This window comes from Mirounga angustirostris, unplaced genomic scaffold (assembly GCF_029215605.1).
Source record: "Mirounga angustirostris isolate CCGP_5_RB_7025 unplaced genomic scaffold, mMirAng1.0.hap1 SCAF_6, whole genome shotgun sequence".
In the NCBI taxonomy this organism is placed as follows: domain Eukaryota; kingdom Metazoa; phylum Chordata; class Mammalia; order Carnivora; family Phocidae; genus Mirounga; species Mirounga angustirostris.
In genome coordinates this window covers 123,680,712-123,692,740 of record NW_026991714.1, presented here as the reverse complement: position 1 = coordinate 123,692,740, position 12,029 = coordinate 123,680,712, and the positions used below count along the sequence as shown (strand labels likewise).

General features: G+C 46.9%; 1 protein-coding gene across 1 annotated transcript; it reads left to right on the top strand.

The window, feature by feature from the left end:
• The first annotated feature begins 3,239 nt into the window (after nucleotides 1-3,239).
• On the top strand, nucleotides 3,240-11,967 carry OPALIN (oligodendrocytic myelin paranodal and inner loop protein). Its single transcript, XM_045879208.2, has 6 exons — nucleotides 3,240-3,245; nucleotides 5,507-5,542; nucleotides 7,697-7,732; nucleotides 8,791-8,910; nucleotides 10,262-10,318; nucleotides 11,185-11,967. Exons 1-6 carry the CDS (start codon nucleotides 3,240-3,242, stop codon nucleotides 11,359-11,361), a joined length of 432 nt encoding a protein of 143 aa, XP_045735164.1. The 3' UTR covers nucleotides 11,362-11,967.
• Nucleotides 11,968-12,029: the final 62 nt, after the last annotated feature.

Genomic DNA, 12,029 nt, shown 5'->3' with positions numbered 1-12,029 from the left:
GAGATGAACTAGAAATATCTGCTGGACCCCAGTAATGACTCCCACATGTGACATTCACAGATAGAGAAATGACCAGAATCTTTCTGTGTGTTTTAACATTTTACTTCATCACTATTTCCTTACTGACAATTTAGATACAGATTTGAAAAAAATCAAGAGTCAGGCCATTGGTCATTTGGCGTGGTCCAGGTTTTTAAACTGACCAGTTATTGCCTGGCAAACCACTCGTGTGATTGTACAACTTTAAATGGTGGCAAGATAAAAATGATGAGAGCATCTTCGCGTCAGTGGCCGCAATCTCCCACCCACGAAAGGGCATTCTTTCTACAGTTTCTGAGAAGATAATTCCCAGGCCTAACGCTGCCAGAGGAGGAGAGACCACTCATCTCACCCATTCCCTCTTCTTTGAGTGATGGTGCCATGTTCCTTTCGCAGAACAAACCACCGAGTCTCCAATCGGAAGGCGTGGCGTCCTGGGGCACATGACCCCAGCCAGACCGATCAGATCCTCTTCTTGGAATTGAAGTCTTGATCAAGGGGCGAAAGGGCTGCGATGTGTTGGAGCTCATTTTCCCTGGGGGAATATCCTGAGAAGACAGTGGAAGAGTCTCTGCTGCTGAAGCCTCAGGAGCAGCCTCACTCCGCCTTCCCAGAGCCTGCTTCCCTGGCCCTCTCTTCTTTCCTTGAGCTCTGCTATACCCAGCCAATAAAGCCCCCTTCTTCTTAAGTTAATCACGGCCCATTTGGATGCCTGTGACCAGAGAACCACGACTGGCCCGGACACTTGGCCAGTGCACCACTGACTAGAGGTCTTAGCAATTCTCCTAAAGGAATAACCTGCCCATTGGAGGGAGAGGTGGTGGGCAGTGGGTGTATAGCAAACAGAAGGAGTCAAGAAGGACCTCACCGGCCTTACCCCCCCCCCTCATAGACAGCCTAGCCAGAGGGGGCGGGGGCCATGATCTAGAGTCCCTGGGTGCAGCTCTGGTCCAGGTGGGGGTCTATGCCCACCACGCCAAGTTAGAGGCTCACTCTGTGCTGGTTGTACTGAATTCACGAGTCTGTCATTGTAAACCTTATAGCCCCACTTTACAGCTGGAGAGTGAGGCTGGAAGAAGTTACTCTGCTAGCCTAAGACCGTGCAGCTTCTGCAATTGCAGCTGAGGCGTTCAACACGGGCCTGTCTGAACTGTGTCTCCATGACATCCAGACACCAGGACGTCAGCCGAGGCGTCGCCGTGGAGTCTTGGGAGCTGGAAGCCCCGTGAAGCACCGGCCATGTGGGCCCCGCCCGCTCCGGTATCCTCGGGCCTGGATCCCTGCGCCCACGTCCATTTTTCCAGTATCACCTGCCTGAACACACAGGGCCCCTGTGCCCTCCATGAGCCAAGCCCCAAACCCAGGAGTTAGCTTTCTTCTGCACATTTTAGTCCACTGTCAAATCTCACCGCCTTTACCTCCACAGTAAGTCACAGACCCATTCACTGTTCTCCATTTCCACTGCCCCGGTCCCCGGGCGGCCGTCACCAGCGCTCACTTGCTCGCTGCCGGCCGGGCGGCCCTTGTAATCCGGGCTTCACAGGAAAGCCAGGTGACCTGCGTCCACGTCACCTAGCTCCGCTCCCACTTAGACTCCTGAAAGCCGTCCCACGGCTCGACGATGGAAATCTCGCCGTGCCCTGCCATGCTCACCCCATCTGGCCCCTAACTCACTCTGTCTTTTGTTGTTGTTGCTAGGACATTCTGTTTGTTTCCAGTGTAGTTCACATACCGTGTTACAGTAGTTTGAGTTCTACGATATAGCGATTCACCGATTCTGTACATTACTCAGTGCGCATCATAAGTGTGCTCTGAATCCCCATCACCTGTTTCACCCATCCCCCACCCCCTTCCCCTCGGTAACCACCAGTTTGTTCTCCATAGTTAAGACTCTTGTCTCTTTTTTCCTTTTTTCTTTTGTTTTGTTTCTTAAACTCCACACATGTAACTCACTCTGTCTTACTCCTTCTGAGGTCGCTCCCCTAGTTTATGTTCCTTCAGGACCACGGGCCTCTTCCCGGGCTGTGCCTGCTTCAGCCCTGGAGCTCTGCATATGCTGTTCCCTCTGCCGGGGACCCTCTTGTCTGTCACACACATCTTAAGTGTCATCCCCCAGGGACATAGAAAGCAACTGTTTCCCAGTCACTCCGGTCACTCCTTCTGCTCCTCTCCTAGCGGGTCTCGCTTGTTCTGACTGGGGTCCACCTGTGCTTGCTGGAACATACACTCCCCAAGAGCTGGGGCCTCAGTTGCCTCATCGCCAAGGCCCAGAACCATGCCCAGAAAACCACTTGACATATAGAAAGTGCCAGAAAGATTTGTTGAATCATGAGCAATGCATTCACTTAAGTGATCAGATTTATCGGTCAGAATTCTGTTGTTTTGTCGGCATGGGACTCCAGTTCCCTCCCTGTTTTAAAGAAGCAAATTCCTAACAAAGACCTCATAAAAAATATAAAGCAGTCCCCGTCAGTGGCTTCCTCCAACTCTACAAGGGTCCCCACTCAAAATGTGAGAACAGAAAGGGGGTGAGGCTGAACTCCCCTCCAGGCAGCTCACTGACCAGGGAGTGTGTTCGCCGGGGGGCTACAGCCCGGCCTCCAACACCCCTCCCGCAGCCATCCTCTGTGTCGATGCTGTTGGTGTACTGATCCCACGGAGGCTGGGGCAGCGGGCCACGCGGGAGCCGGCAGCAGGGGAGGGTGCGGCCGGCCTCAGCCTGCGGATCCCATTGCTGCTAAAGAGCTGCTGGCCACAGAAGCCACCGAGCTCTCGAGCCAGCCGTGGGTTCTTTGCTGAGATGGAGGCGTAGCTGAGGAAGGAGCCTGGAAAGTCAGAGGGGAAAAAGAAAACAAAGAGGATGGGTGATGGGGCCATCCACAGTGGCCACGAAGCAGACACCACCTCCCTGAGGGGTGGGCAGGCGACTCGGCTACTCCCCTGACCATAAATGGCTTGGCTGTCATGGAGCCACCCCTTGCCCTGTCACCCTGGCTCTCCCAGCTGGATGCTCCTACAAATGTGATACATAGCCTACCACGCAAGCAAGAAAGGAGCTTGCCCAGGGTGGTGCTGGGAGAAGGTTCTTGGGAGGCTGTCAGACATGGTGAGTAGGCTAGCATGTTTTCTCACCCTAACCTTCCCTTCTCGCTCTAAAAAACAACTCCAGGCATTGAAAACTCACATCTCCTCATGCAAATATGACGGTACAGTTAGTACTAGGACTTCAAGGGGCTTGGGTGGTTTTTTTTAATTATTATCTTCCTGTATGCAAAATACTAATCATTAAAACAATTCTCATCTAATATTTGCTGATCTCATCTTTTATTTTAATATTAAGGTTTTGTGTTTAAAACCCCACATACAACAAGGGCGCGAAGTAGATGTTTTGGCTAAATTCATTTCCCTGTTGAAGCAGTGGGTGGGATCCACGCCTTTATCCTCATTTGCTCAGTCTGCCTTCCGTTATGTGATCAGCAACATAGATACTCAGAAGTTGCATTGGAAACGTTCCGATTTTCTAACTGACTTGTGACCCATGTTTGGGTGTGACTCAATCAAATGAAGTTTGTTACGTTAGAAGAGACTTCTGGGGTTCCTTTATTAAAGAGATTATGAGAAGGAGTTGAATTCTGGCTTTGGACTTAGAAAGATCCGTGATCTAACCAGTCCCAGACCACTTACCAGCAACTGTCTTGCTCTCAGTCCCCACACCCACGACGTAGGGATGATACGGTCCCCTTGCGGGACCGTCATGCATGCGGTGTCTGACACACAGTGTCCCCTCAAGAACAGTGAGCAATTATCCTGTCTCTCCCTCCTTCTCCTCACAAATGGCAAGCTCATAATGAGGACCACTTGGCCACTGAGATCCTCATGTGCCTTTAGAGTTGTTATGCAGAAATTACAGAGGGCTTGGACTAGCAAGCAGTGCATTATAGCAAATTCAGTACTTGGAATATTGCGAATCTATGCATGCAGTTCCATCCAATAAGAACTTCCCAAGTGGCTTCCTTGTGCCTTGCTCCGTGCTGGCCAGGCCACGAAGAACATGACATCGTGTGACCCCCCTGCACTGCTACACACTCAGAGCATTTTACAGTTTGGATGTTGTTCCCTCTGGGCTTCTGGGCAAAGCGAGTTAACATCATCCCTGTTTTAAGCCTGGGAAAATAGATTTGCTGCGAGGAAATGGAGACCAGAGACTTCGAGTCACTTTTCCAAGGCCACACAGTTCCTAAGTGACTGGGTCTGGACTGGAAGCCAGATCAGGTGACTCCAAGCCCAGGGCTGCCTCACCCCACCCAGCGGCCTGTCTAAAGAACACGACCTCAGAGTCTCCCCAGCCAAACTGATGGGATGTTTTTCTGGCCACGAGGGCACTGGAGTGTTATTTCTACAAAATATGAATGTTTTTCTGAAATTGGCCAAAATCTTCGTCATCCAGATATTGATAAACAGCACACGCAATGGCCCACTTGCTGCTGCTCCCCCTCTTTTGCTGTCCCCCCAAAGGGAGCTTTGTCTTGGGCCTGCTGACATCAGTACCCAGTGTTCACTGATGAGATAAGGCTCTGGGCAGCTGCGTCCCATACAGTGGCCACCACGTACCCTTGCAGCATCTGTGGGCGTGGTTGGTGTTAGCACAGAGGGCAGTGGTTGGGTCCCTTGAGTCAGAAGCCCCGGAGCCAAGGTGGCCCAGATATTCCTCTTGCTCTAATACTGTCCTAGAAGAGTGTTTATCTTGGTATCAGTAAAGAGCAGCCTGGACAGACTGGCCTCGGCTAGCCCAGACCGCAGGGACAGAAGATGGGGACAGGGAGGAGGGAGGAGCCGCGGGAGGCTCTGCACAGGCTAACAATTCGGTGCCCCACGGAGCTCACGCCCTTTCAATATTGACTCCATATTTGGGGGAGAGGTGAGGCTGGGTGCTGAGTGAGGGGAGGGTGCAGAGGGTTACCCTCTCCTCTGTTGTCCTGAGCAGCTCTGCCCGAGCCTGGAAGCTGTGTCTCAGACTCAGTACGCACAGAAGCCTTGTCCTTCTCACGCCCTCTCCCCCGGGGAGGGAGTTCAGAGCAGGTGTTCTTGTTGGAGCCTGCCCCTCGTGGCCCTTACTTCCTACCCCGAGCAGGAAGTACCAAGTACTTCTAAACTCACACCATTCCCTCCCTCAAAGGAGCTCTGGGGGAAAACAGCTTTCAGTGCTTTGCTGTATTTCTAACACGGTCTTTGCTGCCCTCTGAGTTGGGGCCCATCAGGCAATCACTGGCTGGCCCCTTCATCAGGCCCTGGCTGGGCATCTGAGGAGGGGAGAGGGGCCGAGATTGGGAGCAGAGGTTGGGGTTTGACTGAGCCTGTGGAATCAGTGAATTTTTCTGTGACCCACCAGGCTGGGTGACAGTTGGTAGAGGGGTCAGGAGCCTGGCTGACCATTCTCAGAGCGTTAATGTTTCCTTCTCTCCATCAGAGTTTCTCACTGAACTTCACGCTGCCGGCCAACACGGTAAGTGCTGCAGGCCCCAGTCACCGGGCAAGTGGGGCAAATGGGCACACTTGCGTGGGGGTGGGGTGAGGAGGGGCGGGCAGAGCTCCTTCACGTGGACCTCATGCTGAGGGCCGAATCCCAGGTTTTCAAAGGCACTTATGAACAGTTGTGGTGTGGGGGGAGGGACTGGGACAAAATTTTTCAATAATAAAAATTATAAATAAACATTTTGAAAGTAAAATAAAAAATCAATAATAAAAAAATAAATAAAATGCAATCTGAGCAGAAAAAAAAAAAGAAAAAAGAAAAAAAAATCAAAACACCTAAATTCCAATCAGGAGAAAACATTGGTGTCACTCCTTCTAGTCCTGTTTGACTTTACCTTTATTTTGACTTTACATATATTTTGATATGTGTTGTCTCTGTACCATTGTATTCTTACTCTACATATGATTTTATATAGATTTTATGATACATATTTTCCATCAGCCCTTATAACCACAACTGAGGATAGTCACGTGATATTATTTCTTTAATCTTTAATCTGTTAGCCACAATTAGGAATCATTTTGTGATAAAAATAGTTATAGCTAAATCCTTGTCTGCATTTAAGGTGATTTCCTTAGTGTATGTTCTAGAAGGCGTTGCTGGGTCAACAAGAATGAACAGTGTATGGCTCTTGATTATGGCATTTAGTTCCAAGTTAGATGGAGATTGTCAGTTGCTGAAGGCATATAGTTTCAGTCCTTTGCTGATCTTCTGTCTTCTGCTCTCATGTTGTGTTAGAGATAACACAGCCAGGCCTGTTTTCTGACCCGTAGTGCGGCTATGATTGAGCCAAGCATTTTCCTGGCCGGGTTTTTTAGTGGGTTTGGTTGTGCCAAATTTTCCTGAGAAGTTACATTGTTATTCAAAGAGAATAAATGGAATCTGCCTGGTGAGAGGACGCAGACGCCAGTGATCATTGTTACTGTAATGCGGAGACATGGTCCTGGAGGGCAGCGGAAAGGGGCCACCTTGTGACTCACTGCCTGCCTCTGGCGCCCACTACTGGCCGCCCTGGATCTCTGTTCCTGGCCTCCCCGGGCACCCACTCTGCCCTCGGGTAGGGCCCTGCCTTCGGGATCTCCCTGTCTTGCTCTGCTCCCTGCTTCAGCCTCTGACTGTTGTCAGACTCCCCTAGCCCTCTCTGTACCTGTCAATACCTTTTGATATGGTCCCTGCTGGAACATTCTCCCTGACTGCTTGAACTCAGCAGGTCTGTGGAGACCCCAGGTTCTGTCTTATCCTGGCTTGGCCTACCCTATGAGGGTAACTCAGAGAAGCTCGGGGCGGTGGAGGTGAGTGGGGCTGGGAGGGAAGTCCTTATGATGCTAGTCATCGCCTTTTGTAATGCCTTCTCTGTTAATAGCCCATTTCTCTGAGAACCTTCCCTTCCTCCCTTTGGACCTGTGTAGGGCAACCAACCATCCCAGTTTGTCTGGGACTGTCTGGGTTTAGCAGTGCACGTCCTATATCCTGGGCAAGTTCTCTGGGTGGTTGGTAACCCTATCTGGCAGTTACATTCTATTGCATAACCCTTCCTTTTTGGGGACACCTGGTGGCTCAGTCGGTGGAGCGGCCTGCTCTCGATTTTGGCTTCCGTCATGATCTCAGGGTCCTGAGATCGAGCCCTGGGTCAGACTCTACACTCAGCGGGGACCCTGCTTCAGGATTCTCTCTCTCCCTCTGCCCCTCCCCCTGCTCACTCACGTTCACTCTCTCTCTCTAAAATAAATAAACGAAACTTAGGAAAAAATAAATAAATAACCTTTCCCCTTTGGTGCAGATGAACGACTGGAATGCCAGTACCCTGGGAAGTAGGGGAGAGGTGAATACCTGGTTCATCAGAGCCTATCTGCAGGGGGGTTTGGAACCGGGGTACATATGCAAGTCGGTCTCTGCTAAGCCATACTGAAATGTCAAGGACAAAAAACTGTATTGGCGTCCTGCATTTGGTCACGGAAGGCAGTGCAGCCCCGTGGTGAAGAGCATGGACCCTGGATCTACCACGTAGGGCATCTACCACTTAGGGCATTTTGGCATTATGGCTTAACCTTGGATGGGCTGTTTGTATAATGTGCACTGTGTGGTGGTGTTTTTTTTAAAGATGTATGTTCTTTTCCCACACAGACTTCCTCCCCAACTGCTACAAGTGGGAAAGAAGCAGTAAGTATATCACTACATTATGGAACCTTGGTTTGGTCGCTTATAAAATGGGGATAATAATGCTCTAGCCATTTCCGACCTTAGTTTTGAGGAGTAAAGTTCAATACGTGAACTGTCACCAAACACAGAATCTGGCTCAATGATTATTCTTACAACCAACTCAGCTCAAAAATGAGGGAGAGCATGCAGGAATCACAGGCAATTTTCACAAAGTGTTAAGCAGAAAAAGCTAGACATAAAAGAGTACAAACTTTTCATGTCCATCTAGGTGATATTGGAAAACAAAAACAAAACTAATTTACAGTGACGGAGTTCAGGATAGTGGTTACACATGCCATTTCTGGAAGGGAGTATGGGGCAACTTCTGGGGTCCCGGCCATGTTTTGAGTCTTCATCTGGGTGCTGGTTAGCTGTGTGGGTTCCACATGTGAAAAGTCATCCAGCTATATATTTATGATTTATATACTTTCCTGTATGTATGTTATATATGAGAGTTGAGTGTTTATAGGGATTCTGCAGGTTATCTTTGATATTTCCAGGTAATCTACAAATCTGAAAATTTAGGTGGAGACAAGCATGGCCGTTTCCACTCAGATCAAAGCAAAATGGAAATTTGAAAATTAACTGCTTAATGCATATAGTGCAGGTAAATGTAAACATTCACACCAAAATGATGTGGGATATAAGTTTTTACTTTTTGCCAAACTGATAGGTTAAAATAGTATCTAATAGTTGCTATGAATTGTTTCTCAGCTTTTGCTATGTTGATGAGACATCTGTATTTCTGTTTGTAGGAATGGCCTATTCGTACCCTTTGCCCATTTTTCTTACTGGATTGTCACCCTTTTCCTATTGATTTAAACTATGTAAATTAAGTCCTATGACATGAATCATTTGTCATGTGCATTGCAAACATCTTTTCTGCAGTATTTTATTAACCTTTTAATTTTGTATATGACACTGAGAGGTTATGCAGTTTTTGTTTTGTTTTATTTTTAATCAACTGGACTTTCCCTTTATTCTTGGAGAACCTGACTCTGCCCTTCTCTGTATGGCAGGACTGTGGGCCCTCTCTTGGATTAGCAGCAGGCATCCCGTCCCTGGTGGCCACAGCCCTGCTGCTGGCTTTACTATTTATGCTGATCCGCCGAAGAAGAAGCAGCAATGAGTCCACCGAGGTGAGTAGCAAGCTCCTTTGGGTCTGGCCGTGTTGGCAGGAATCAGTATTTCAGTGAATTGGCTTTGGACTGAGGGTGTCAGGATCCAAATCTGTTTCTTGGGGACACAATGGTGGAAGTTTCCTGCTCCTCAATTTCTATCTCAGACTCATGATACTACACTCCAGGCAGAGCCGATCTGTCACCCAACCTTCACTCTAGGAAATCCGTGGCAACAAGGCTGGTATTTGGGGTGGCAGAAAGTAGTTGTGGAGAGGGACAGGTGTTGCCATGGCAAATGCACATCTGTACTGTGGATGTGTTCTAAAGTCAAGGACAAAAGGGCCCAAGCTTCAAAAGAGAGTGGGACAATCTCAGGAAAGGTAGGAGACAAACAAGTGCTGAGGGGTCTATGGTAGGGATAGGCCCACAAATATGTGGCTCTGTTTATCTTTGCCCTTTTTCTACATCAGAACACACATCAGTCACAAGAGAATCTACCAACCCCACCCCTCCAAATGCTGGATTGCTCTGGAGACCAGGCTCAGAATTCAAAGGCCACCCAGACAATATCCAAGAGATTTCTCTGGTTATAATACAACTGTGTTTTGTGGACTCCAGGCTCTAATTCCCTCCTCTATGAACAATTCTGGTTTTTCTCATACTGATAAGCATGAATGCGAGAAAGACAACCTAGGCTCTCCCCCTGGCCCTGCCACTTAATGATTTATGTGATCCTGAGCAAGTGACTTCACATTTTCTGTGCCTTGGCTAGTTCTTTCCAAAATAGGAGTCATAAACACTACCCTCCCTATTTTAGGAGGTTGTGAGGATGGACTGAGATCATGGTTGTAAAGATGTGTTGACAAGCTGTAAACTTTAAACATGTTAAGGTGTATTGTGGTTGGTGGTGGTGCTATTTATTTAATTCATAGTTCCTTAACCTTTGGGGCACTTTAAAAATCATCTAGGAGGCTACCAAAAATACCAATCACCAAAACCAATCAAATTAGTATCTCTGGATGATAGAGCTGTGGCATGCAGAATTTTAAATATATACTAAAGTAGAGAGGATAGTATAGTGAACCCAATTATCAAAATGTGGCCAATCTTGTTTGATCTCTACTCCTACCCACTTCTCCCCACTGTCCAATCCTGGATTATTTTCATTTACAATGGTATTTCTCATTTAAGGATTTTTGGGGGGGGGGGTAATTATTATCTGTTTGCTTACTTTGTTTTGTTTTTAAAGCTGTCTAGTGATTCTTATGTGCATGCAGATTTAAGAACTGCTGATTTTAATCATGATCATGGGCAAATGCTGTGACCCTTCATTTCTTCTTCATTTCTTAATTTATTTTTACCAACTTAGGAAAGTGAGAGACCATGTGAAATTTCAGAAATCGATGACAATCCCAAGATTGCTGAGGTAAGAACTCTTGGTTAAAATCACTGTATATCAATGGGGCCCCTGGGTAGCTCAGTTGGTTAAGTGCCTGACTCTTGATTTTGGCTCAGGTCAATATCAGGGTCATGAGATCGAGCCCCATGTCAGGCTCCATGCTCATCGGGGAGTCTGCCTGAGATTTTCTCTCTCCCTCTCCCCCTCCCCACTGTGCTCTCTGTCTCTCTGTCTCTCTCCCAATAAATAAATAGATCCTAACAGATTTTTTTTTCATGGAACTCAATAAGATACTCCTAAAATCTATATGGAAGAAGGCAGAAAAATATTTAAAAAGTAGTAATGAACAGACAGAACAAACAGAAAACAAATGGGAAGATGGTACATTTCTAAATGAACCATACTTTATACATTATATTTAATGACTTCATTAAATACAAATGGTCTAAATACCCCAGTTAAGAGGCAGAGATATAAAAATAAAAATTTTTTTTTATCAGTTTGGATATAAAAACAAGATCCAGCTGTATACTGCCTGCAAAAACTCACTTTAAATATAAAGACACCAATAGATTAAGGTAAAAGGAATGAAAAAGGAATACCATGCTAACATTAAACAGAAGACAGTTGAGTGGCCAGAAAAAATCTGCCAGGGCATTAAACTTGGCAATTGTAGGCCTCCTCTCATTTGTTTTCTGTCTCTCAAGAATTACATCCTTCCTTTCCTGATGTCCAGCATCTTGATAACTATTGTTTTAAACGTGTTTTTTTTTTTTTCTTTCTGACTTTTGGTTGTTTCAAGTGGGAGGGTAAATCTGGTTGTTGTTGCCCCATTTGGGCCAGAAGCAGAAGTCTTTGTTCTATTTTTTTAAAAACCTGTTTATTTTCTCAAGACTCCTAGGAGGTCACCCACACATGAGAAGAATCTGATGGGAGCAGAAGGAACCCACATATATGTGAAGACTGTAGCAGGAAGCAAGGAGCCCATGCATGACCCTCACCGTCCTACTGTCGAAATGGAGAGAAGGAGGGGATTGTGGTGGCTTATGCCCAGATTGAGCCTGGAATGATGCAGTTTGGTCAAGGAACAGATCTAGAGCTAGAGCAGAGCTGAAAACCCAGGGATCTGTGCTCAGAGTGAGGAGAGATACTAAGCTGCTTCTTAACCAATCCAAATTTCCTTTGCAGATCTGGAAAACATTTGGGTTGGTTTGTCTCTGTAGGTGAAAGAGCTAAGGACTCATTCCAACATTCAGATCTTGTTGTTTAATAAGCAGTGAAGCACCAAGTGAGGTCCAGAAGGAGCCCTTTGATCCTAGTCTTGACCTATGCTTTTCTTTATGATTTTGGGAAAGGGGCTTGATTTCTGTGTGTCTTGTCTTATCATCTTTTTTCCACATCTCTTTTCTCAAAAAAACAAACAAAAACAAAACAAAACAAAAAAAACATCACACCTGGCTTCCATGGGAAGGTTGGCCAGGGCTAACATTGTGCAAGTTGGGATATAAATAAAACTTAAAGGGGATGTTTGAGGGAAAGCAATTTCTTATTTCTGAACATCTCAAGGAAGAAATCATGTGGAGTCATACGTTCCCTGACCACAGGGGTAGCACATAGATGGATCATTCACTGCTCCCATTTGTGTTTGTGATCAGAGAGTACCTAAGGAAGGGGATTCTACAATACACTCTGTGTGTGTGTGTGTGTATGTGTGTGTGTAGGGTAAATACGGTAGAGT

What these genes read in the sequence shown, in the direction of transcription:
- OPALIN (XM_045879208.2), top strand. An exon ending in CTACAAGTGGGAAAGAAGCA is followed by an intron (nt 7,733 to 8,790) that starts GTAAGTATATCA and finishes TCTGTATGGCAG; the next exon opens with GACTGTGGGCCCTCTCTTGG. An exon ending in ACAATCCCAAGATTGCTGAG is followed by an intron (nt 10,319 to 11,184) that starts GTAAGAACTCTT and finishes TATTTTCTCAAG; the next exon opens with ACTCCTAGGAGGTCACCCAC.